This window comes from Enoplosus armatus, chromosome 8, assembly GCF_043641665.1.
Source record: "Enoplosus armatus isolate fEnoArm2 chromosome 8, fEnoArm2.hap1, whole genome shotgun sequence".
In the NCBI taxonomy this organism is placed as follows: domain Eukaryota; kingdom Metazoa; phylum Chordata; class Actinopteri; order Centrarchiformes; family Enoplosidae; genus Enoplosus; species Enoplosus armatus.
In genome coordinates, this window is record NC_092187.1 from 15,856,717 (window position 1) to 15,883,928 (window position 27,212).

General features: G+C 42.4%; 1 protein-coding gene across 1 annotated transcript; it reads left to right on the top strand.

The window, feature by feature from the left end:
* The first annotated feature begins 5,583 nt into the window (after positions 1–5,583).
* znf512b (zinc finger protein 512B) lies at positions 5,584–27,212 on the top strand. Its single transcript, XM_070910808.1, has 17 exons — positions 5,584–5,680; positions 7,218–7,352; positions 16,218–16,297; positions 16,448–16,576; positions 16,895–17,070; positions 17,165–17,448; positions 17,548–17,619; positions 18,458–18,592; positions 19,420–19,547; positions 20,818–20,910; positions 23,376–23,474; positions 24,047–24,298; positions 24,414–24,755; positions 25,088–25,189; positions 25,381–25,443; positions 26,127–26,225; positions 26,643–27,212. The coding sequence occupies exons 2-17, from the start codon at positions 7,220–7,222 to the stop codon at positions 26,985–26,987; spliced, it is 2,532 nt and encodes an 843-aa protein (XP_070766909.1). The 5' UTR covers positions 5,584–5,680; positions 7,218–7,219; the 3' UTR covers positions 26,988–27,212.

Consider the following 27,212-nt stretch of genomic DNA (forward strand, 5'->3'; position numbering starts at 1 on the left):
GTGCACAAACAGTCCACAGGTTTCCCTCTCTCTTCTGGTTAAGGTCATTACATGAATAATCCTTTTCCATGGTTTTATATCACCTCAACCTTTGAACCCAGTGACTGAAAACATGTAGATGAGGGATAGTATTGTGGTGTAAACATAGATTTACATGCAGCGCCACCGTTTGGCCACTAGATTTAAAATGAAGCTACAGCACTGAGTCTGTTCACAAGGAATTAGAGCTGGTCTTAAATGCATTTGACTAATGCCAATACAATCCTAATCAATTCCTCATCCACAGGTCACACTGCGTTTTCCTCTCAGGACTTTAATTTTGGAATTGTAGGTTTGGAGGATCAACAATAAGCTGAATGTCATTCCAACAATCAGTCTTTTTGTATTGTGACTGATCTGCAGTATGTCAGTGAGAAATTAGAAATATATATATATATATATATATATATATATACAGTATGAGCGTTGTAGAATAACATACACCGTAAATCTGTGTATACTGTAACAGTACCTTAGTCTTTTATTAGTGGAGTGGATCCCGAGGACACTGACTGTCTATGCTTGATAAAGCAATAATTTAAATGATAAAAGGCAGAGAGGAGGAGCACTGCAAGGGGTAAATATTGAGAAATCTTTTTTAATAAATTGGGATGCAAGTGTGAGTGTCTGCTGAGGGGAATATACTTTTTGGCTGTTACAGTGGCAGCATTTTCCCGCCTCGTAGCTTTTGTCCTTCTGTGTGCGCTACTGTATACTGTATGTCATCTCTCGCACACAAATACTAACAAAAGGGACACGCCTCTGTTGTGTTTTCTGTCCCTGGTGTGAAACTGTGATTTCAAGTGCTCAGAAATCAAGACAATATGACAGCTACCCACATGCAAGACTCCCAGCGTGACTGAAGCAGGCACCTTTGCTGTCACTCCGGACAGCAGCAGACAAGCTATGTATGATGACGATGTTTAAGTCACATAAATAGATTAATTAAATAATAAATAAACTTCCAACAAACAAAACATCCCCTTACAACATCCCTCCGTCTGTGCTGTGACAAGGAGTCTTTTGGTAATGTAAGTACAGGAATTGACTGTTAAAAGGCAGAAAACACATTGTATTATTTTTGGATTACCTGATGTACTGTAAATATTAACACGTTTGGTTTACTTTGTCAGATGATTGATGAACGGTTTGAAATGCAAAAAGGAAAAATGAAACATATTTATCTGCTTTACAGATATGAAGATGTGTGGTATGGAACGTGATGAAAGCTGTCTTTTTAGAATAAACTAATTGAGATTGTTGGTCCTGATTTTCACATTGTATTACTATAATGTTTTTTTTTATTGTTTTTATTCTTGAGTTTTCAATATACAGTCAGGTCAGCACACACTGAAACACAGGGACACATTTCATACAAATGGTACATCGAAGGAACAAAAATCCCTTACCAGAAATAAGTATAAATTAATAAGGAAGATTTCATGTGTCGAAAAAGGTCAACCCTCATTTATTTTGTCTCAAGATCATGTAGAAGCAGAGCCCAAGACTTTTCCCACATGGACAGACATTTCAACATTTCATTGTTTTTCCCAATGTATGACAGAAATCCGTTCTTGTAACCATCTTTGGAAACAAAGTGAGATTGTTGTCTCCCAGTCTTTGAGATTCTGTTTTTTTTTTTGGCTGGCAGTGTTCCCGTCATCGAAGCTGATGAAAATAGCCTAGTCTCTGAGGGAAAGTACACACATAGGAAATTCAGAAACATTAGACCAAAATAAATCTAGCATTGGACAATCCCAAAATAAATGTAACAGGGTTCCTTCTTTAGTTTTTCATCTGTCACAACATTGAGTCACAGAGGGATAAGCTGTGTATACACTAATGGAACCTATGTATAACTTTAAACTGTATTAACGTGTGCCATGTGTGAATTTAGGCTAACGCAGACTTCCGTACCCTCCTGGGAACAACATCATTCATTTTTTCCCCCATGCTTCTCTGACACACTTAGCGGAAGTAGAATATGATTGAAAAAGGATTCAAAAAGTTAGAAATAAAATGTTTTAATATAATTTACTGAGCATACTGAAACACTACAAGATCGCTGTGTTTTTTTCTCTTTTTTACACACACCCAACTGGTTTAATTTAAGTGGCGCAAAAGTGATTCCCAAGTCCCAAACGTCCATCCTATTGTGGCATAACCATGAAATCCTGCACAGCTCATGTGGATACTTGTTTCTCTTTCTTTCCCCCTTCTTTTCCACATTCTTGCTTTGCTGAAATCATTAATTAATCCATTAATTAATTAATTTATTCATCAATTAATTTGAGAGAAAGTATAGCTAGTGCGAAGGTGGATATAAAAGTCTGAATTACAAGGATTGCACATTATATTTGGCACAAAGTGTGTTTGTCTCATAGTTGCACCTGTCACTCAGAGTCACGACTCTTAACTCTGTGAATACAAAACAGTGCTGCCTGTCTAAAGAGACACACATACTTTGTGCCTGTCTGTTGCTCTCACACACACACACACACACACACACACACACTGGGATCCAATTACTGAGAGACATGAAGCATCTCACCAGTTGATAACAAGGCACATGTATGATAAACACATTCAATGAACAGTGGCCATCTCAACCCTGAATAAATCCGTGGAGCAGATGGTTGGATGGTGCAGTTAATTGGTGACTGTTTACTATTAAGTGCCTTTTTCTTTTTGAAAGCTTGTCTTTCGTCATTATGCTCTAAAACACCCAAACGCTGAGGCTCTCCATTCAGCTTGTTTATTGTTATCCGCTTGTGGCTTTGATCAGCTGGATCTCAGTCCTGTGACAGCACTGGAGTCGAATGAGAAACACTCTGTCCTCTCTCATCTGCTACTGTTGAGGAGCCCTTAAGCAGCTGCTCAGTGGCATAACCAGCTGAAGACAAGTCGTTTTTCTGGCCAGCGCCCAAGTGTTAATGTTCAGTATACCACTACAAAGCAAGTCAGTATGGAAAAGGTGCATGTGTGCTCACTCAACTTTCACTGAGAAGGTCAAAAAGATAAATAATACAATCACCTGCTGGATGGACTCTTCAAGAGCCTTTTAGGGCGCAGACCACTCCACCTGGCCACTTTTAAAAAACATTAAGTGGCCTTTTGCTCACTCAGCAGAGGAGGAGTGGGAACATAAATCACTGCCACGGTAAAAGGATTAATCACGGGTCAAACGAGGCCCCGTGTGAACTACTCATCAGCAACCATTAAAGAGAATAGGAGGAAGATTTCACTTTATCAGTCAGACATACTGCGCAGGAGAATGGCAGTTGTCACGAACCAGCTGAAAGTACTCCCAACACACATGACATTACCATGAAAATCATCTACACATTTCAAAGTGACTAAGATGATACAGGGGCCCAAGTTTCCATAAGAGCCGCTCCTGACAAACCACAGTACAGCACTGCCCCCTAGTGGAAGACTAATGCGGACTAACCTTGATTAGACATTAAAAATCTGGTTGTCTTTCATCAGTTGCAACAATAAAATTAAACGTTAACTTGTTAATACATAGTCTAATGTTGTAATTAGATAATAATCAGTGGCATGATATATTTTCCTTACATATTAAACTAAGACATAGCATCACAGTCTGCAATAACATGGCATTGTATTTAAGAAGTTAATGATATTTTCAGGTAAGTTAATTAATACTTTCTTCTCTCATCTTTCTGACTGTTTATTTTTGTGCATACTGACATGAAGAAATGTGTTATACTCTTATCGTGTAGCTCTTAGTGTCATTGTGTTACAATGTGTGAAAACCTCTGATTAAAAAGTGATATTCATTAGATATAACAAATCTTGGGTTATTTAAGCACACGTGATACTGTGGGCCGATACAGACCAGTAAACTTGGAACAAAAAATTGAGGCTCTCCTGCCCTCCACTGGCAAAGCTGGAAACAGTGTTTTTTACACTTACATTACATCATGCTTTCAGATGATTTCCACTAATAGGAAATATTAGGTCATGATGACTGGCACCAATCAAAGACTAAGAGAGACCCTCTGTTGTTTTACTGAAACCGAGTGAGGTGGCAGTGATGCCATGAATGATTCATTTAGTGAGCTGTGATACAAGGGAGATGTGGCTTCACACCATATGTTGAATATTTATTATTAGCTGGCTTAAATGGGGAAATGCCAGGAGTGTGCACATAGCCTGTAGTCAACTTGCAGCTACAGCAATTAAAAATCCAATACGGTATTGACTGTGTGCCTATGCATTGTTGCTATTAACACCAATAGGATTAATAGCTTATGCCTTAATATTGACCTTGAATTTCGGGATTGTGTTTTAGATGATCATAAAAGCCTGGTTTTAAGAGTGCCATGCTGAACACATTTATTAGCCCATATTTAGCTGTTGTTTGGAGCTTTTCGCTTTAAACTCACAAATTAGTGGCATATTTGTTATTCCAGTGGTTTTTGGAGAGGGCTACTTGCAGTGACTGACTAAAGCACTGGCCTACAGTAAGGCAATGACAAAGAATCGCCTGCCACAGACTGGACTATAATTCATATAATTTTCCCTGTCTGATTTGGTAAAGCTGCAATAGGCTGGAGGACGCGTGGGGAGATCATTTAGCAGCAACTAGATTAAAATACTTGGCGAAGGTTGATATAAGGAATTTAAGCCCTGACCCTTTTTCGTCAGGGACGAGCGCCGTTACGTCGGAGGAGCAGCACGAGCCGGTATAGCAGCGGGTTTATTTGACAGAAACCCCAATATTAATCTGCTCGATATAGATAATAATAACGCGAGAGTTTGCAAGTTGCTTCAAGACTGTAGTTGCAACTGTCAAAGGTGGAGTGGATACGCGCATGACCCAACACACATTACTGTAATACTGTACACGGCCGCCGAGATAATATCCGTATAAAAAACCGAAATAATCCCGAGGTAAGGAACCGAGGAGTGTACCAAAACCGACCGAGATTTTGCGTTTCTGCTGATTTTCCTTCGCTTCGTTTTCTTTTACTCTAACCAACTGTCTCGCAGCCGTCGAAATTACTGCACTAAACATATTTTTGTGCCTCCCTTTAGCTCCAGCCAGCGCAAGGATTTTTTTTTACTCCTCCTTCGTAATAAAGTCGCCATTTTGCTTCACTGCCTATATAAACCATCCCGTATTCTAATATTTTTCCTCAAGGAGTCGGGGACCTACCTATCTTTTCCTGGCTATTTCTAATATTTCTGGAGTGTTTAACGAGAAGACAGAGGTTGAAGAAGTGCCTCGTGGTATACATATTAATGCAGGAAAGGAGGAGGGGGGCAAGGCTATTGGAAACTGGGAATAAGGTGAAAGTATCCAGGATTTCTTTTCATGTACAGACGAAATTGTAATTTCTCTTCTCCTGCCCTGCTCTTTTTTTCTTCTTCCACCTCGTCGTCGTCTGCAGAGTGGGGGGACAGGACGACGGTGACGACTGTCCGCTTCCTATCAGGCCCCCCAACCCCGGTCTGACCGGTCCTTGACGCACAGCAGGTGTGATTGCCATGTAACATAACATTGGTGGAAAAACGCCCACTTTTGGTGCCTGTCTCCTGACCCCCTCCTCCCTCACGTGGGTGACCCGGGGCCACCCGGCCCCTAGTGCTGGGTGTCTGCCCGACAGTTCAGGTAGGTGTGGCCGAGCAGGAGGAAGAAAGTGTAGCACTCTTGATTTTCTTCTTAACCACATAAGTAGGAAACTCTGTAACCTTGTTGTAGTTGACACACACACACACACACACACACAGCATGGCAGGGTGCCACGTGCGGAGCTAAAATACTTATTTCCAGGTTGGTTTGTCAGCAGATTGTGTGAGGAGATGTGAGTGGGTGTCACCAGGTTTTGTTGTGTCTAGCTAAATGTATGGTAATGTAGGGTTGTCGTTTACGTGTAGAATGAATCTTTTATGAAAACACCAGCTGCAATGTTGTTTTTTTAAACTGAGGGATGTTGTACAAATGCCAGAGCAAAACTAAAAAGTGTGACATCCTAAAGAGTGTTGTAAGAATGCGCAATTTATAACACATGAAATAAAAACTCATTGTGGACAAAAAGTATAGAGGTCACTAGTGAAACTCACAGTTAAATATTACAAGCATACAATTTCTTTAAAGTGATAATTCAACAGTCTATCTCACTGTGTCTTTATCTCTCTCACCACCACATCTGTTTATTTAAGTAGTTAAATGCTACTCTGTAGATCTCTTCACACTCTGACACATGCAGGAACAGGAAGGCGTCTGGTGTCGGTGTGTGTGCAATATTTCTGCAACTTGCATCGTGCTGCGAGCTCACCGTGCCTTTTTAAAGTAACACTTACCAGAAACTTATAAGGCAAACTGTGAGCATATTATAGCTGTGATGGATGGGCCATCATCGCTCAATGCACAGTGAATACCATGGCACATAAACAGACACTAGAGTGACCCACACTGAGTGACCCTTAGTGTGCTGTTGTATTTCATTAGGAGAGTGACATGAATGTGTGCTAAGAGAAAGCATGTTGGACAGTCATCAGTCCCACTTAGCATAATTAGCAATCGTCAGCCTTCATCCATTAGACTGTCCCATGCTGATAGGGACTCAGGATTTAGTACAGAGCCCCAAACTGACATATAGGCTTACTATGGATGATGGTGGCATGACATATACCCTGTGAAATCTATCTAGCAGTCAACAAATGAGGATTAGCCCTCACTGAAAGCAAAAGAAAACCTGCTGACCACGTGACCTGATGAAGAGATTCATCTCTTGTGTTCATAATGAAGAAAGAAGGCAGGACTGCTCGGGAAAGGAGCTTCGTACCCCCCCCCCCTCTCTCTTTGACTCACCTTTCGTCTAATGGGCAGAGCATGGAGTTAGTGTGTAAGTGAGAATATTGATTTTGAAATGAAACATAGAAGGTCACACCCTCATTACCACCGCAGATGATGTGTGTGCCTCCACTCAGACAACCTTCAGTCCAATAGCACCGATGGCCGACACGAAAAAGTGCATTGTAGAACAAGGAGACGGCATCATCACAAGCTATTGATGCCGTGGACATTGCTAATCATGTTATGACAAGCAAAGGAACAGGATTAACGAGCGGCAAAAAGCATCCCAGTATTGCCTCTAGCTCTCAATCTCTCCTGTGTGTTTGTACCCCCTCAACTACCATTGCAGGCATGGAGAGCCCAAGCGGCCCCAGGCTTGGGAAGCTGTCCTCATCGGGGCTGCCAAGGGGCCGGACCCCCAAGCATGGACATCCCCAGGAGCCTGTCAGAACCACTCCAGGCCCTGAAAACAACAACAAACATAGTGAGTGATGAGCCGTCGCACCTCGTTGAATGAAAACAGTGCGTGACTTTAGATGTATGCAGTGTTTCCTCACAGATCGTTTCAAATGTGGGAACTTTCTCGGCTTTTGTTTGTGTGATCCAGGTTTGCTCTTGGACTGATACTAGGATGACGTTTGCATACAACATGACATACTAACACATATGTGATGATTGGAATTGTGCTTTTGAACATTTGTCTCCGTGTCCAATTGACATTCCATTGGCTGGACATGGACAGGCTAGCTGTTCCGAATTTCAATGTTGTTTCTCAGGGATTTGATCAGCATACCATACATCTAACTGTCCCTGCTGCTTTTTTGAATGGGTTATATTTTACGAAGAATCAATGGTTCCCCAGCTTCAATGTAATTCTACTCCTCTCGCCACAGAAGGCCTGGAAACTACAACATTTTTCCTCAGACTGCCTTACAGTGAGAAAACCAAACAAACAAGCAGTGCCAAGCACTGACATGAGTGAAACCCCAAGCCATCTGGATGGAGATGGAAGATTTTGGAAAGAGAGAGCCGGACTGGGGAATTATGTTTCAATCCAATAACCAGCAGATCATCATGACTTTGTTAATAGAGTCGGGCAGACTTGGAAAACTGGGGCTGTTCTAATATGACCCAGTTGTTTTGGTTGCTACAAAATAGCTTCTCATTCCCAGACACACACAGCACCCACACTAGACTAGGTGCTTCAATTTGTTTTCTTTCCCTGTTAATATTCAGCCCTGTAGGCTGGATTTGCATGCCTGTGTGGGTGCGTGCAAGTATGTATGTGTGTGCATGCCGTGGACAATAATACAAAGCTCATTTTGCGAGACAGAACTGAGAGTGCAGGAAAGCATGGGGCAGTTTTTTGTGGTGGTGAAGCCATTTATTGAATTGTCTTAATTTGATGTCTTTATTTGCCTAATCTTCTGATAGTTAACAGTATAACACAGGCTCACAGTATGGTCTCCAACTCCTCGCTGTATTCAGGCTGTCGGCTGATGTGCTGTTTTTGCTCTTAAATAATGTATTGTAGTATACCACAGTGTATTTGAATGACAGGTTTTTCTCTGCAGCCTCTCAGAGTCTTATGTTTTATCGATTTTTTTAATACTTTTATTACTCAATAAACAGGATGTCTCTATAAATCAATCAAAGTTGGTAGTGGGCTCTGCGCTTGAGACTGAAGGCTAGAATAGAGAAACACACTTGGCTTAAGTTCACTAATGAGTACCTCCAATGATTGTGTGTGCATGTGTGTGCGTGTTCAGATAATGCTATCACAGATGATGGTGGCTTGGTCCTGGTCTTCACGGGACTTTTTCTGGTAACTTTAGACTCTACTGTTTCTGCTTGCCTTTCTCATTTTCGTTTTCCACAGTTGATCCGCTATGACTCTCATTAAAGTGGAGCTTCTCATAAATACCGGTACAGTAATTATATCAGTGTTTTCGATACTGCACGTCTTTGCTAAGGAGACTGTTTTTGTTAAGTCTGTTCAAAGGACAGCTTCCAGCACAATTTGATTGCACAAGATAAGAATCTACATTCCACTATGTTGTAGTTGAAGAATTGTCTTGTTTGGCTGGAAAGTTGCTCTTATCTGGAACATTACCAGGGGTTTCCCTAGCCTTTAGAGAGGCTTAGTTGGTAACATTGCCAGTGGAGTTTTATGTGATTATGAGGTTTGAAGATTCTCTAAGAACATCCAGCAACCTTAAGGGGAAACACAAGGCTACTGGAACAGACGCAGAACCTACTGGAACAGTAGGATTTGATTTAGGCACAAAGCAGAACATAAGAAATGCATGAGAAATATTTACATTTTAATTTAAAATAGGCACTCGATTAAAATGGCATTTGTATTCCCCAACCACTGCAACATAACTGGCGTGTGTTATGATTCACTCAGATGTAGGTGAGGCTAAAGCAAGAAGGTGTTCATTGACTGTGATTTGACATTCTGTAGCACCTCCAGCAAAACACCAACACTGTCTACATCAAAATGCTTTACATTTTCAAACAGCAAGCCGTCCTCCCAAATCTGGCCCCCTTAGCTTATTACTCATCAGTGACTGGCTGGAGCTTTCTAAAGCTAATGATGAGGAGAAATGCTACAGTGCTAATCATAATGAGCCTGGCACTAGCTCGTCTTTCCCAGGGGGGATGTGAGCCTCGGTTTGGGAAAACAAAGGCATCAATATCTAACGCTCCCTGTGGAGTTTTTGTGCTCAGTTTATGCCCATTGTACACTGTGTACTCTTCAGATAACCAGGTACCACATTATCTGACCTCTTCCCACTGGTCGTTTTTCATTTTTCATTCCATGTCCACTGCAACTTTGGACTGTTAAACCTCGTTGTATTATCACTTCTCATGCTGGTCGTCGATAAATGTTCTAGTCGGAAACTTTGCATGATGTAACAATGAAGAAATCCTGTCTGGCTGGACTGTTTTTGTACTAGTGGTTTCCTAAAATCCCTCTATGCTTTTATACATGGAAACAAAGACTGCAAATTGGGTTTGTGTGCTTTCCTAGAGCGGTGTGGTTGAGCTGTCACCTTGCCACACCAGACAACTAGCAGGAAAGGATGTGGCCTTTGAGGGTGACTTGCTCTCCCTCTCTTTGTCTCTCTCTCTTTTTTTCTTGCTCTCACATTTCTTTCATATTAACATCTTATTAGAGCCCTAGATTAGTCATTTGTTTCTACACCAGCGGTCTGAGCTGCTAAACGAACCTACAGTGAAAGTATTTGGACAGAGCTAATGCTGACCTGGCAAATGCTTCAGGCAAGACCTGAAATTAGGCAAACATTAATGCAAGCATAAATGAGTGGAGTCTGGGCTTGTGTGTGTATGTGTATGTGTGTGTGTGTGTGTGACCATCCTCCTTCTTTGATGGAGAGTGGTACAGTACCCTACCTGATCCCAGGGCACAATCTTTCCATTGGGCACGCTGTGTGTATGGGGAGGTGGGTACTCCGGAGTTGGTGCTGCAGTATATGGAAGGTCTGCATAGGATTACACGAGTGTGGCTTTGTGTGAATGTTAAATGTGCTATTATTGTTTGTGTTTACATGTCTGTGTGTGTGCATGTGTGCTTTCAAATGACAGTCCACTATACTGACTGCAGGACCTTCATTTCAGGCCCACACTGCTGACCCTGCATATTTGCCTCAGCAGCAATCTCTCGCTCTTCCTATTGCTTTCTCCCACTTTCTCTCTCTCGTTTGTTGTCCCATTCTCCACACATACAGTCACTCCTTTCCATTTCATCCTCCCTCAAACTCCTCATCTCTCCCTTGTCTAACTTATTAGGCAGTATTATCAGCAGCAGTGAATCACCGGGCCTCCAGCTTCACTATTCCTGCCACCTTCCATTCCATCCCCGCAACCCTCTTCACCCTACTCCCACCCACTATCCCCACCACCCATCCTCACTCTCTTCACATCTCATATTTCTTATATTTTGTAGTTCTCTCCTGCTGATGCTTTGAGTCTTCCAGATTGGTGAAATACCGAAAGATAAAATCGATAAAGAGCTATAGATCGGAGAATGTTTGCTTTGGGATGAAATTGAATTCTGGTGTTTTTCTCAGCCTGATGCTGCATCTCGTTTTGAGGAGAGTCCTTTGTCATCTTTGTCACACCTTTATTTGGCAGGCTTGAGGATGGCAGATGAGAAGGAGTTCAGGGAAATGGGAGAGGAGAGAGATTGAGTTGGTGAGTCACTGTCCATAAGGAGGGCACCGCAAACAGTCTGGAGCAGGCATTGTCTGTCTGGCTCGCATATACTGTATGTGCTGTTGCATAAACACATGCCTTTTTTCATTGCTGCTGGTATATGTGTATACCACAACATGCCTCAGTGCATGAATGACAAATTCCACCATGATCTATGTATATTTTTTTTATTTCCTTTCCAGTCAGTCTTACATTTAAAAATGTTTTATTTGCTTCGCTTTCAGTTCACCTATCAGCATCATCCCCCAGGAATTCACTGGCCACATATGTGGCCAGTCATCCGAAGCTGTTGTGATTGGATGTCACTAAACACACTATTGGCCATGGGCCAAATGGGCATCAGGTAATAGATTAGGTTTCCAATAATATGAAGCATGCAGCTGATGTGGATGGCTGTAAAATCAATGCAGGTCTGAAGAGGCTGTCGAGGTACTGTGAGTCACCAGATTATGTAGCAGGAATCTCAGGTCTGAGCTCTTTTCTTTGATTTGGCTCCTTTAAGTGTGGTTTAGTGGTGCTAGTAAACTGACAGCCTAACACAGGTCTGTGTGCCTCTTCACAAAGTGATTCCCTTTGCAGTGCTTCAGACCACTGAGGGGAGTGAAAATATTTTTTGCTTTGGACACTAACTCTTCTTAGTCTGGGCACTAATTACCAGTTATTTAGTAAGATCTTATTGTAAGAGTAGTACAAATCAGTTAAATAATTATCTATTATTATAACAAATAGATCTATTGAAGCCAGTAATGTTAAAATTCACAGCTTTGGTACCCCCAATAGTAGTGTCAAAGGATATACTGTCACAATACATGCTGGTATTTATATATGTTACACTCTATCTATAATTTTGTCATCCTGATTATCTACACTGTAATTTTGCTATGTTGGTCTATTCTGTACATGCAACATCTATTGCGTGACTGTCCATCCTAAAAGAGGGATCCTTCCTCTGTTGCTTCTCCTGAAGTTTCTGCTACAGCACACACTGCATCTACGTAGATGGAGACCTTATTTTGATACATCCAATCAAAACGTGCAGAAGGCAGTCATTTCTGCGTTCTATCGTAGGCAGAACAGACAATCACACAGAGCCAACAATCGCCTGCTACACAACACAAAAGCCACAGACTTTGAACGACACTAGCTTTCCTTTTCATCTAACTTTCAGACATGAACACACATCTTGTCCTTCACAATTGCTTGTTGAACAAGCAACCAAACATTCACTTGTGAAAAGTGCACTGCAAACATCAGTTTGCAGGCTAAATAGCTAATTACCTGCTCAGCTTCAGCACATTAAACAGCATGTAAATGTACCTGCAAATGTCCAGTTGGACTTAAAATGGGGAAACAGATTTATGAAATAGATAGCATCTTCATACCTTCTTCATAGGAGATATGTTGCCCATTATGTCTAGCCCCAAAGTTTAACCCATTGCGTCATTATCTAACTCAAAGAACCATTAAATATCATAGAAAGTGACTTGATGCAAGTAGCTCACACAAGATCCCAGCAGATTATGATGCTTATTGGTTCAAAAGAAATTTAAATAGAAATGATAACAATTACATGTGTCAACAAGTGTGTCTATGTAAGAGATTAGCATAGATACACAGTTATACAGAAAGAGAGAGGGGGAGGGCAGGAAGAGAGAGAGAGAGAGAGAGAGAGAGAGAGAGAGGAAAAAACAAAGACAGAGTGAGAGCCAGACTCACTGAGAGTCTGGTTTTCTTTCAGTTAGTCAGTGTCTGGGTAGCAAGGCAAGACTGTTCTGGTGCTGCTCCACCTCTCTTCTTCTTCTTCCTCTTATTCTTACTCACTGTCTGGAATCAGGCCTGACTGGGAGGGATTTATGGGGACGTCTCCAAAGAGAGGTGCGTATATGATGGGAAGTTTTGTACTGTGTGTGTAAAAGAAGGGAGGAAAATAGAGTACAGGATGAAAAATATCATAGGAAAAAAGGAAGTAGTAGGAGGTGTTTGTGTGCATGTGGCAAAGTGCTGACGTGCCGCTAAACAGAGAATCTGTGAGAGAGGGGAAAGTTGTGAGGAAGTAAAACACAATGGATAAACCTAAAAGCAAAAAAGTAAAAAACAGAGATGCCAGTAAGGTCCAGTGGTTGCATTCACTGTAAACCAGGATAGCTTACACATTCAGGAGATGGTTGCACTCTGTCAGTGTGTTTACCCTGCAGCATGTCCAGGTGTATCAGTTTCTCCATCTATTGTCAGTTGAGATTGAGGGAGTAGTGATACTATGTCTTCTTTTTCATGGAGTTGTGTCAGCGGTGTTTGAATTTGTGTGTGTTGTCTTTCTAAACTACAGTATGTCTAAACCCTACTGTGCAGGCACAGACAAAGGCTCCTGTGTGAGTGTTTGTCGAGGAAAACAAATGACTGTTCTGTGTGTGTGTTTGTGGGTAATGTGTGCGCCCTTGCACTCAGGGGGAGCAGTTGCAGGCGTATCTAGGAGAACTCAGAGGTTATTTGAGATCATTAGGCAGCTGCCAGCACTCCTGGGTCCTGACTCTTCTCCTCTCTCCTCTTCTCCTCTCTTCTCTTCTCCTCTGTCAGGATTAACCAGTGTGGAGCAACAGTTGCAGACAGCTGGGAGCGAGTCATACTCTGACATTAGTTGAACAGCTGTTTTATCCCCGTGGCCTGTGCCTGAGAACCGGCGGTTTAGATTTGACACAATGAGCCTGCTTTGTTTCATACCAAGACAATGCTTGTGATTGCTGGAAACGTCTGAGCAACAGAGAGTGCAACCCATGCTCAAGCAAGCAAAGCAAAGTAAAAGATATTGAACACATTTTATTGTGTTTGCATATTTCACCCTTAGGAAAGACAAGTCTGCTGTTGTATATTTCATTTTTACAGTAAGTTTGCACCTGCACTCCCTCGGCTTGTGAGTGTACACGTCTATTGGCATTGTAGTCTTCTATATGTGGGCCTAATTGTTCTGCTTACTGCAAAGAGGCCTCTGATAGTGGTAACTAAGACAAGCAGATCTTATTCCCATAGCAACAAGAACATATCTTTCCCAGGAGTAGAATACATTAATTATGCCTTTCTTTTACAAGACCTTTATTTTCTAAGACAGGAATTAGAATGCATGCTCAATTTCCTCCTCAGCACAAGAGCTGCACCGCCGACTGCATCACCTCTCCAGCTGCTACCCAGACAACTAATAGAGAAATGCTCTGTCGCCTGGAGAATATTAATACACTCATATCTATGCACACACTTCACACACACACACTGGTAATGGTTTTGTGTACTTGTTTGCGTGTATCAGCGTGCACTTTTATGCGCATGTTTACACCTTGTGTCATGAACTATTCCCAAACACAGCCAGCAATGCCGTGCTACTTCTCATTCAATCTCATTCGGCCTCGCCTTATTTTCCTTCTACCTTATTATTGCGAATCTGAAGTAAAAGATTACATATAATCCGTCAGCCCGTGTTTGTGTCTGTGCTCGAGTGAGAAACAAAAAGAAGACAAATGAGGGAAAAAGGGGAAAGTTGATACTGTGTAATAAAGCACAGAGGGTGAATGAAAAGGGGAGGTCATGGTAGGTTAGGCCTGGGGTGTGTTTTTATACACATTAACATCACTGGCATAGGGAGATGGGATTTCTTTTGGATCGAAGGCTATCCTTTTGCCAGCATGACCTGTTTTTATATGAGCAGCGATGGCAGGAAGTCAGTTCATTTATTTGATGAAAAATCCTCCAACCATTTTTTATAATCCTGGTAGGCACACAGAGTGCTCTGATCCAGTTTGGGCCCTGCCACAAATGGGATGCACCAGGCATGTGCGCAATCCTGTCGCCGCTTGTCAATACATTTGCAGGAGAAGAAAGCAGTTGGCAGACACAGTGTCATGTTCCTCAGCGTGGGGAAGTGAAAGGGATTCAAAAGAGAGTCTATGCAAGACCACTGCTGCATTCCTCTTCTCAGCAAAGGACTATCATCTCCACTTCAAGTAGTTTCCCTTTGACATTTTCTAGATCTGATATGACTGAATAGGCTCTAGCAGCACCTCTGTCTGCTCTGCTCGCCTTGTTTCTGCTGCCGCGCTCCGGTCTTGCCAGATCAATGCAGAGGAGTTGAGAGCACATGTAAAGATATACATTCTGAAGAGCAGAGCAGCCTCAGCTCCTACCTGCAGCACTGTCATTCAGTATTCTGCTTGGTCAGAGGAAGAAGTCATACGCCTTTGCAATTCTCTCTTCTCTCCCTCAGCATCCTCTGCTCTCCTCTCCCCCCCTTGTCCCCACCCCCCCTTCCTCTTCTTCCACATGCATACACTCATCATCTTCCCTCCCTCTCTCAACCAACACAGTATAGAGGAAATAAAGTGCAGGGCTGATAGTGCAGGGGTCTAATTGTAGCAGAGAAGAGAGCAGTAATGAGCCAGTGCACTGCCTGTCCTCTGAAGTTCACATGGAGAAAGAGAAAGATCAGGAAGGGTGTGGGGAGGAAAGGGAAGGAAAAGTGAGAAAACTAGACACAGGGCAATGAAAGAGGAAAGCAGCAGTATGAAAGATGGAGGGAGGGAGCAATAGAGAGCAGAGGGAGAAAGCTGAGGCAGTCGGTCTGCTGTGTGCTGTGTCAGAGGTTCACGTTGGTGCTTGCGATTTATAGCTGATCTATTTGGCTCACCACAAGGCTTTTACCCACACTGCCCTCTCTCTCACACACACACTCATTCACGTATGCACTATCTCTCCCTCTGTTTCTCTAACAATCCCACACTATTCAAACCTACCGCTGCATTTGTTTTCATCATATGTGCTCATGTCCATATTTAGTTTGAACGTGTGAGTGGATTCCCGTGATTTTGGAGGTTTGAAAGAGGTATTTAACTAAAGTTGGATATTTGTGGAGCTTTGTGAAATATCAAGAACATATCTACCGTAGACGTGCTAAATCAAAGGCAACTTGTCGTGCTTTAGATCAAGAACATGCCAGATCTGAATGCGTCTAGTTTTCGTGATCGTAATGTTACCCCTTGTAATTAAAATGTTCTATTTCATGAACGTGAAGCACTGGCAGTGCTCTGTGCTAACTCAGAAATGTTTTTTCTCTCTCATTCGCAAGGTCCGGTGTGTGATGAGCCAGCAGAGGGGAAAAGGAAAGGTCGTCCTAAAGCAGAAGTGCAGGAACTGAGAACCATCCCTGTGAGTATCTCTCTTTGAACTGAGTGGGTGATTGAAGTGGGCTTCATTTTTCCTGCACAGAGTAGGCAGCTCCCCATGAATATGCACATTATGCAGTACAGTATAGTGATAATCCTTGTATTGAACTCTCTTTTCCTCACCCCTGAGCAGGCCCATATGATAGTACAATGGAAGGAAGAGTTTAAGCGCCGCTCCAGGGTTAAGTGTCCGTGTTCAGGCTGCTGGTTAGAGTTTCCCAGCATCTATGGCGTCAAGTACCACTATCAACGCTGCCAGGGGGTGAGTCAACCTCTGTTCTTTCCTGCTATGCGGCTATTTCTACCTTATGTTTCAGAGTAGACTTTAACAGATCACAGTAAAGATATCAAAGCATCAAAGGAAGGACCTGTAAAGTTAGTTTAAATGTCCAGAGAATTTATAATGCTCACACCCCAAATATTTAGCCATTATTGACCATATGTGAGCTGTTGGGCTGTTTCAAGAACCTGTAATTTGTCAACTGAAGCCTTCCAGTAACAGCTACCCACTGTCATTTTATTTTGCGTATGGAGGGAGCTCACTCTAAATCCCCTCTCCTCATGTCTCTGTTTGTATCAGGCCACTGTAGCCGAGAAGCTGAGTCACGGCTGTCCCTACTGTGAGGCAGTGTTTGCCACAAAGGTGCGCCTGCAGAAGCACAAGCTGTGGAACCACCCAGACAGGGTTAGTATGGAGCCCAAGGATGAGCAGCCAAAGCTTCAAAAGACCCCCATCAAGTCCAACACCAAGAAAAGGTGACTGGAGCTTAAATTCCCACCCACACTGACCCACATAATGGTGTTAGTAACATCATAATGCTGACTGCCCTCCCCTGGTCTGTGAATTCAGGCCCATGGAGAACAGTCCCCCCTCTCCGGTGTTCTTCAAAGTGAAAAAGACCCACGAGGTGTCCACGCCATCTCAGAACGGGGAGCTGGCCCACCAGAGGAACGAGAGGAAACAGCACAGCCACAGCCAGCCTTCACAGCAGATTCACCAGTCCCAGCCAGTCCAGCCTCAGTCCCAGCAGTCGCAGTCCCAAAGCACGTCGTCTGATGCAGGGGGCAGCGAAAGTGAGGGGGGCAGCCTTCCCCCTCCTTTCCCTGACGAAGACCCAGAGCGAATGAGGCACAGTAAGATAACAGCATATCTTTTGTAATGCATCTTCTCACTATATTCTTGCACTGTATGTGTTTGACCGTTCCTCGCTCTGTGTTTTTCTCTTGGGCCAGGACGGAAGCAGAAAACGCCTAAGAAATTCACAGGAGAGCAGCCTTCCATATCTGGAACATTTGGATTGAAAGGTAAATTGCTCTCACTTCACGCTGTTGTGGACAGTAAGCCGTGTTTTCTTATGAACGCTTGCCCATAATAATCAAACAACCTTGTGTAGTAATCTCCTGTGGGTGTGATATTAACAAAATTAAATGAAGATCAGAAGAAGAGATTGTTACTATGTGCTGGCTGATTCATCATTGATTATTGACAATACAGTAATCAATGATAAGTCACTGAATAATGGAAACATAATGTATTTACCAGTGCTTGAAGATAGGCATGAGGATTGTTGTTTGTGGGCTCGTTCAAAAGAAATTGACTCCATCGTGTGATTGGCTATTTGAGTGATTGTGAATGCTCCCTACTGCTGCTGATCAATGCTACTGGTCTTTTAACAGTGCTAATGTGGCAACTGTAGAGGTGTTTCATATCCGGCTAAATGAATCAGTGACTCACTCACCAAGCACACATCACTTACACACAGCTTTTCCAGTCTCTCTCTCTCTTTCTGTCTCATTCATATGCCCAAAATGTTCAGTGACTCATTTAGCATACACAGGGCTGTAAACTACTTATCATCTCTTATCTAACAATTCATCCACAGTTTGCAGGACTCACTGCTCTCACTTGCTCTCTTTCAGTCCGCCTGAGTCAGTATAACTCAAAACAACCTCCTTTTCTCATTTTCTACCTCTTTTTCTTTTTTATATACAGTATCAACTTTCCTTTTTTGAGTATTTCTCTTGTTCAGCATTGTCCTCCATCTGCCCCTCTCTGCTTGTATCTCTCACTTTACCTTGAATACTTTCAGTGGGAGTATTAATTACTACCACGACTGTATGAATGTGTGTGTGCGTGTTGTAGGTATGACTAAGGTAGAGGAGAAGCTGAAGGCGGGCCGTGCGAAGAGATCAGAGGGGAGTGGGTTCAGTGAGGAGCCCCAGAGAAGACACACTCCAAGTCAGTCCTCAAAGAAAGACCCAGCCACAAGCAGCTCTGGTGAACACCTACATCGTTTTTTTAAATTAGTCGATTTGCCCAAAAAAATGTAGGGCTGTAGGCCTTCATTCAAAAATGTTACCAGTGATACCAGTGCAAATATGATACTTGAGTTTCAGTTGTTTCTCTACAAAATGCAATTTTTCAAAACAAAAGTTATGAAGTCATGCTGCCTTCCAAGAACTTTTCTTAGGCCTAAACAAGATACAAATATTGATTTTTTAATTTTCATTATTCATTAGTATTTCAATTATTTGTCCAATGAATTAATCATTTAGCATACAAAATGCCAGAAAAATGCCCCTCACAAACCCGAGGCCCAATGTGATATCTTCAAATTGTTGTTCTTGTTTTGTCTAATCAACAATTACAACAATATTAAAAAGGGAACTTGAGAATTGGAACTGATGAATGTTGGGTAATTGAGATCACTAAAATTATTCATTGATCAAATTAAAATTGTTGTGAATCTATTTTCTGCTGTTCAGCTAATCAGTGAATTGACTAATTGTTACAGCACTGTTGTGATATCTGTAAAGAATAACTTGACTGTGAATCTGATGAAGCATTTAGCACCAACTTTCGGTACCTGAACGTTTCAATACTTGGTGATAATCAAGAACCTTTGGATTATTCTACATAGTGACACAGTGACTCACTCACTACACATTATCACTTGCTAACTCAAGCATAAAATGAAATTGTAAGACAAAGAAACAGGAGAAATGGAAATAAAAACAAATGGAAATGTTATACCTGTAAGGACACCATACCAGTAATATTTGATTGGCTAACTGACAGTGATACTGTTTCCACATGTTTCTAAGGTGCTGTTCCTGACACTCAATGGCAGCGAGCGATCTCAGAGCGAGGTGAAGTGGTGTGTCCCACCTGCTCCATCGTCACCAGGAAAACAATCCATGGCCTCAAGAAACACATGGAGATTTGCCAGAAGGTCAGTGGGCGACACAGCTGTCCATCAGACAGGGAGCGGGGTGGGGGTGCTGTCACAACTTCTGGTAGAGCCGGCTGTGAAACCGGAAAGAAAATTGTCCGAATAGTTAAGACAAATGCCTCAGTACATGCCTGCTTTCATTGTGTTTGCCTCTGGAAGAGCCTGCCTGCTGAAAATTTGAGTAAGACATGAAGGCCCTTCATAATGACCATCATGAATTGGTTTAGTTGGAAAGAAGTCTTAAATCTGTACTGTTTGTGATTAAATCAGGATCCAGTGACACCATGAAATACACATGATGTGTTTATCTGAATGGAGATCTATGGCAGCCAACGCCACAGTGGAATCCATATATTATATCAACAAAAAACAGTTTACATATTTACTGACTCAACTTTTGTGAGCCACAAATTTTTTTTTCTCTCTGAGTATGAAATAAAGCTCTCTCAACCCAGAGCTGTAATTTCCACATTGGATTATAACTGCAACGTTATTAGATACCTCTCCCTGAGGTATGACCCCATTGTGCCGAGTCTAGGGAGCCTTTACAGTAATGATATTGATTGGAAAGCTATAGAAATAGCGTCAGGCAGTATCTCAGTACAGTAATCTCAACCAGTTTTCTCCTGTAATATCCGTTACTCATTTGCTCTGGTATGAAAGCTAATATCAGTTGAAATTAACCATGGGGAAGGACACTGTACACTTCAGCGGTTTGTTTGCATTGCACTCAATTGTGGCCAATAGTAATAAACGAGGTAGATGTGAGGCACTGGAGAAGTTAGTCCAACTACATTATATTGAGCTTTTCCTGAGGACGAACCAGCTGGAGTGGTGCAGTAGCCTCTAGGCCCTCAGAGAGATGTGTTCCTACAGCCATTTTAATGGCTCCTTGGCCCAGTGGCTTGTGTGACTCTATTAAAGTGACAGCCTGCCGTTAAGCAATGACAGAATCACCACATTACCACTGGGTCACTCACCATCCAAACACCTCTTTCTTCAAATCAATACTGAGGCGAGGAGAGAAATCTACGAAAAGGAACACTTTGTGTTAAATTGGCTTTTCTGGTTCCCAAAGTTGCTTGATATGCCCTTTGTCCTTTATGTGGACCAAAATTGTGCGCTAATAACAAAACTCTATTAGGTTACAGATGAAATGTTGCTATATGATAGATCCAATAAAGAGTATAGCCAGCTAGAGTGGGTTTCTTGTGAGCTTCCTTTCACAGAAATGTTATTTGATCCTCTGTTTGGCCTTCAACCTCCGCAGCTCCAGGATGCCCTGAAGTGCCAGCAGTGCCACAAACAGTTCAGGTCTAAGGCCGGCCTCAACTACCACACCATGGCTGAGCACACCACCAAGGTACATCCACAGAAGCACACACACATGCACACATATGAGCTTGTAATTCCTAAAGCTTGTTTTAACCAATGATTGGTACACTCTGACTTTCTTTTTGACTGATCTTTGCCCCCTAATCCATCACTCAGTAGTCCAGATGAGGATGCTTTGCAGACTTTGAGAGCTAATGTTTCACCACTGTCACACTGACCCACTGAACAGGGAAGTTAGTTACTAGACACCACACCAAAGCGCTACACCCATTCAGGAGGCGGTCGGACTTGCACTTGAGACTCTGTGTATGCAAATCCACTGTGTTCTACCTATATGCATATTATTATCTTGTCTATGTTGCATATTCACTGTCAGCTGCTATGTCCTTCTCTAAAAGTGTGATCTTTTTGTAAACAACCATACATTTGAACTGGAGATAGGTATCCTTGTCCTTGAGGTGCTCACCTGTCCTTCTGTAGCTGTCTTAACTCTGACAGCAGAGAGCTTCATTAAGATATTATCATGACACTGCTATGAAGTTTGCTGAATAATTCAACGCTGCCTGTTTCAAAAAGTATCATGAAAGATTAATGAATGTACGTGCACCTTGTGGCATGCAGCATGCGTGTTTGTGTTTTTTCTGTGGGCACCTTTTCCGATAGTATATAATACATGTGCACATGCATTTATATGTGTGTGAGGGGCTTTGGGTGTGTATGTTTGTCATTTTAATAGTGATGATAGATGACCATGCCATCTGCGTCAGCCAAGTTAAACTGTTTGACACCGTCGTTTGTCTTCAGTCTGGAACTGTTGTGCCCTGACCTTATTGGCGGCATTCCAGTCCAGCAGAGCAAAAGACAGCGCTATGTGTGTGTGTGTGTTAAAACTATGATGCTCAAAGGTTTCATCAGGTAATCTTCCTCAGCAAACTACTGAACTTCCCTGCAATATTTATCAGATTAGACAATTAAAACTTTTGTGGCAGGCTGAAAGCCGTCATTGTGATTCTGATTAATTCTGTTAGTGTGTTGCCGTCTGCGGTTGTGCTCTAGACTCAAATAGTTGCTGATCAAAGAAGGCTTTTATCATTTGCAGGTTTGACTAGTGTCATGCTCTTTTTTTCTTTTCTATTTGCAAGAAAACTTTAAACCTCAGTAAATTAAAAAATCAAAGACTAGAAGGAGATAGCACATCACTCAGAATCCTTAGACATACCCTTCGCCCCCTTAGCATTTAGGTAGAAATTATTACTCTGTTTTATAGTGATTCATTTTCTACTATTACACCTGTATATCTAGTTAACAGCATCAAGTTATTTATTGTTGTTTATGTTATATATTGTTGTAGTGTGTTTGGGGTCATGTTTTTGAGCAGGTAGGACATTTTTTATATATTCTCATATAAAGTCTCATAAAAAGACAGTTCTGTTGTGTCTTTGACAGGACAAAAGAGTTTTTCTTGGTATAAAGGCTTATGCCTAGGAGATGTTGTATTTTTCCAGTGTTCAAATAAGTTGGCACAGTATCTTTAGAAGTGTGTTCATATACTGGGAACTGCAAAAATGATTTTACTGATTCATTTTACTCCTTTTGTTATTAGTTTTATGTCTGTTGTTGTTGCTGGTTGTTTTACCATTTGTGTTGAATCCCTTATTGATTTCTATCATTTCTATGAGAAGCAGTTTGTACTCCAGTCTTGTAAGCATAAATATATGAGTTGATTTGGCTTTTGCACTAACCCTGAGACCAGTGTGTTGTCAGTGTGGTCACGTGGCGCAGCTCCAGTGCAGTGTGGGAAAACATAGAGGGCTGACAGAAGGACAGGGTTCACCCACTGAGTTTGACCTTGATGTTGCTGTTGCTACTGTGGTACTGCCACCCATTCTCGCACTCTCTTTCTCCTGTGCTTGCTCTTTTGCTCTCTCTCTATTTCTGATAGAGGCATTAAGAATACATGCTGATGTAGTTTCATGCCCCCCCAGTGTAAATCAATGGCTGAGCTGGTGTCTATTCTCCTGCAGGCTTGAGCATGATTTACTCAAAGTGAAGTGAAGTACTCTTTCTGTCTAGTATGTCATCTCCTTACCTTTTCCGAAAGCTAAGGTTGTGTCATGTCATTTCTTTCTCTGTGTGTTAACACGTGAGAAAACACACAAAGTTCACTCCACTGGGATTCCTCAGTAAGTCCAGACTCTCTCCAGTCCCCTGCTTCTTGTTTCTTCTCCCTGGCAGCCCTGCCATGTGTTGTTCTGGTCTTGGCTGGGGTTTGGCACCAGCCAACACTCGAGTGAAAACACACAAGTTTGACAGTTGTCATAAACATGCCTTGAGTAACAGCCTCACCATGAAACCATTTAATGATCCTGGCACTGTGTGAACACCCGTGATGGAAAACACATTTTCATCACTAGTTTTTTTTTTAAGTCAGGAGGGAGGGGGAGGTGTTGTGGTGGGACACGCTTATGCGACGTTGTGTTTGTTCCCCCTCAGCCCTCAGGGAGCGAAGGCCAGACGGGCGACAAGCACAAGGAGAGAGAAAAGCTGCGCAGAGTGCTCAAACAGATGGGACGAATCAAATGTCCTAGTGAGGTATGCACTCTCTCTTTCCTCTTGTGTCCCTTTCTCTTTTCCTCTCTCTCATTCTTTACTACTCATGCTGTCTTGTGTCCTTCATTTCTATTTGTCCAACTTCCCTGTCTTTCATGTCATTTCTTCTTCTCTCCTCATCTGCCAGTTTCGATTTAGTTTCACCCTTTTCCTCAGGCTCCTCTTTTTGTGTCTGCCTCCTTGTCTCTCTCCCTCCTTTTTCCTTTATGCCTTGTTCTTGACATGTTGCCCAAAACCACATCAACACTCTGCTTCCCATTACTCACACTAGAGCGCAAAAGGCAGAGAGAGGAAGAGAAAGAGCTGCAAAAAATAGACTCTCTACTGTGACATGTCCTCACACTGAAAAATGAGCAGTTTCCCTGTTTTCTCTGTCTTTTTAACTGTAACCGCAAAATATTGACCAATTGCAGTAATGTTGTTCCATTAAACCTACAGTTCGTTCCGCTTACCCAGTTTCCTGCTTAATGTGTGTTTTCATTCTGTCTCATTTCTGTCACTGGCCTCACATGATCACACAAACGTTATGTGTGCAAACACACACACATATACAGGGCTGTTCAGCCCACTTTTCCAGTCTGATGGGCTACCAGTACCACCAGAAACGTTGTGGAAGAGAGTTCTCTGACGATGAGAAGCCTGTGTTTCTGTGCCAGCACTGTGGAAAAACCTACCGCTCCAAGGCTGGCAGAGACTACCATGTGCGTACCGAACACTCCCCGACTATCACCACCACCATGACAGCCACAAACAACAACAACAAGGACAATATCACTGACACCAACAACAACACCGGCAAAGAGAGGGTAAGATCATCATGGAAGACAGTAGTTATTGTTGACAGGCCTTTTTCCCACTATAATAAGTAGCCAAAGTTTACCTACATTTTCCATTCAAAGAAGTGTCATACTGCTCCTCCAGGTGGTCTCTGAGGAGTCTCCATCAGTAGGCAAGAAGGAGCAAAGCCAGCCTGAGAAGAAGGATTGGCACGAGAAAGCACCATCCGGCCATCCAAAGGAGAAGGAAAGAGAAGCCAGGGACAAAGACAGGGAAAAGGAAAAGGAGAGGGAGCGAGACAAAGAAAAAGCAGCACAGAAAGAGAGCCAGGGGGATGACTTTGAACGGACCCCCAGCGGCAGAGTGAGGCGCCGATCGGCTCAGGTGGCAGTGTTCCATCTACAGGAGATAGCAGAGGATGAGCTGGCCAAAGACTGGGGCACCAAGCGCCGCATCAAGGATGACCTGGTGCCTGATAGCAAGAGGGTGAGGACAGACAGTGGATGCATTAAGCACACATGATTCATATTCCTAGTAGATATGTAGAACACAGTAGACATAAACACATGCATACTCACCTCACACACAGGCACAGGTACGGACATAGGGCAGCATTGTGTATTGCAAGAAAACATCTCCACCCAAAGAACAATGCACTCACACACCGAAGCACGAACAAGAATTACGCACTGGCACACCTTTCCATGAAAAGGCTCCACAAAAACAAAAAATGACATCAACAGATAAATATGTCCCCATACACATACTCAAATATTCACTACCAGGAATACTGATATAAATGTCTCTCTTTTGTATAGTTAAACTACACCCGTCCTGGCCTCCCCAACTTCAGCCCAGAGCTACTAGAGACCTGGAAGAACCAAGTCAAGGAGAAGGGCTTCATCTGCTGCAGCAATGAAGTAAGAACGTCGACTGGTTTCATGTGTCACCATAAAATTACTTTCCATATTTGAGTTAAACAAAACATTGATTCAGTCTTATTTTGTCTTAATATTGAGCACTAGGTTTCTAAGAATTAAGGCTATTGATTTCACAGGAATATGGATTGAGTGAGTGTGGTCACTGACTGTTCATTTCTCTTTTGTCTCAGAACTGTGAAGCTGTCTATTCTAGTGTGTCAGGACTAAAAGCGCACCTGGCCAACTGCAGCCAGGTACAAACACTCAGACACCTGCAGCAAAGCCACCAACATGATTACATTTGTCTCTGTAGACACTGGAGTAAAAACAAGAATGCACACACACACACACACATGGAATTCCCACAGAAATGTAACCCAGATTCGTACTTTAGTTCATAGCCAGGTCAGGATTGTTTATGCTCACATCACTGAAAGAAAAAACAATGCTATGCAATATAGCACAACTACTGTATAAACATGAACAGCAAAAAAGAGATTTAAAAGAAAATTAACTAAACTGACATTTGGATGTATAAAATAGTATAAAAATTGCAGCACATGCATCTTCTAAAAATGTGTTTTAAAAGAGTCATAAAGGACGTTACAGACTTTGGAAACTGGATTTGAAAACAATTTGAAAAATGTGTTTATTGCACCTACACACAATACAATGCACCCTACAAGGTATGAGAAAAATGTTATCAACACGAATGCATATATTCATTTCTAACTTCTGGTGTTGACTGATACCTACAAACTGTAATGCTGTGGTGTTAATGGTAATGGCTGCAGATTCACCAAGCATGTATTGCTATAGAGATTGTTTTGAGCTGAATAACGTGTAAATATATATATATATATATATATATACTGTGTGTGTGTGTGTGTGTGTGTGTGTGTGTGTGTGTGTGTGTGTGTGTGTATGTGTTTTGCAGGGTGGCGGAGAACTGGGGAAGTATACTTGTCTGATCTGTCAGAAGGAGTTTAGTTCAGAGAGCGGTGTCAAGTACCACATCAGCAAGACACACTCACAGGTGGGTCAGTCTCAGTGTAAACTTCAAAAACCTCTATTATTTACTATTTACTATTACTTAAATTACACTCTCATGAGCAGCATTTCAATTTTTGTTAATATGCGGTAAAAACCTGCTGAGTCACAGAAGACGGTGTTTTGATCTTGTGCTAACAAGGTGCTAACTTGTGGGGAAACAGGATGCAAAGTGCACAAGTTGGCACACCATACTGATCTTGTTTATGTGTAACATATACATGTTATACACACAAAATAACATTTTTTCCCACAACATAACAGCTTTACCATCTCAAATAATTACCATCTTTTGGGACTTGTTTTCAGACATGGTGGTTTGCCCTACTAATTACCGTAGAAAAACTGTTTTTCCTTCTTCAGTGATTGAGTTGATCGTTAACTGTGTGTCTCATTGTTTTAGAACTGGTTTCGTGCAGCAGCCAGTCAAGTGGTCTCAAGTAGCAAGAGTAAAGTGCCGGAGGACAATGGGATCAAAGCTGAGGTGAGGAACGGTGCCACCACTGGTAAGAAGAGGGGCCGCAAGCCCAAAGAGCGCCCCCCTGTGGTGGCGCCTCTCCAAACAAAAACTGAAGCACCCACCACTCCTCAAAACTCAACCCCTGCCGTGAACCCTTCCTCGGGCCCAACACAGTCCCCCACCCTGATCCCCGACCCAACGGACAGTGCTAATTCAGGCCAAAACAGACAGCCCATCCCTTCCGCTGCCAGACGAAGCAAACCCAAGAGGCTGTCGTTGTCAGAGTAGCTCTGCTTTTGTCATACCCAGGAGCCAGAGAGGATGCTTACTGTAAATGTTATGCCAGGAAGCTGAAAGACCTTTCTAACTCCACAAGGACTTGGCACTGAGAAGAAAGTTAAATCAACCATTGAGAAGTACAACATTTAGTACAGACTTCAAATCTTGGTTTGGAAACCCCAGAGTTAATGCGTCTGTTGTTATAAACAATACTCATGTAACAGTAGTGTTTTA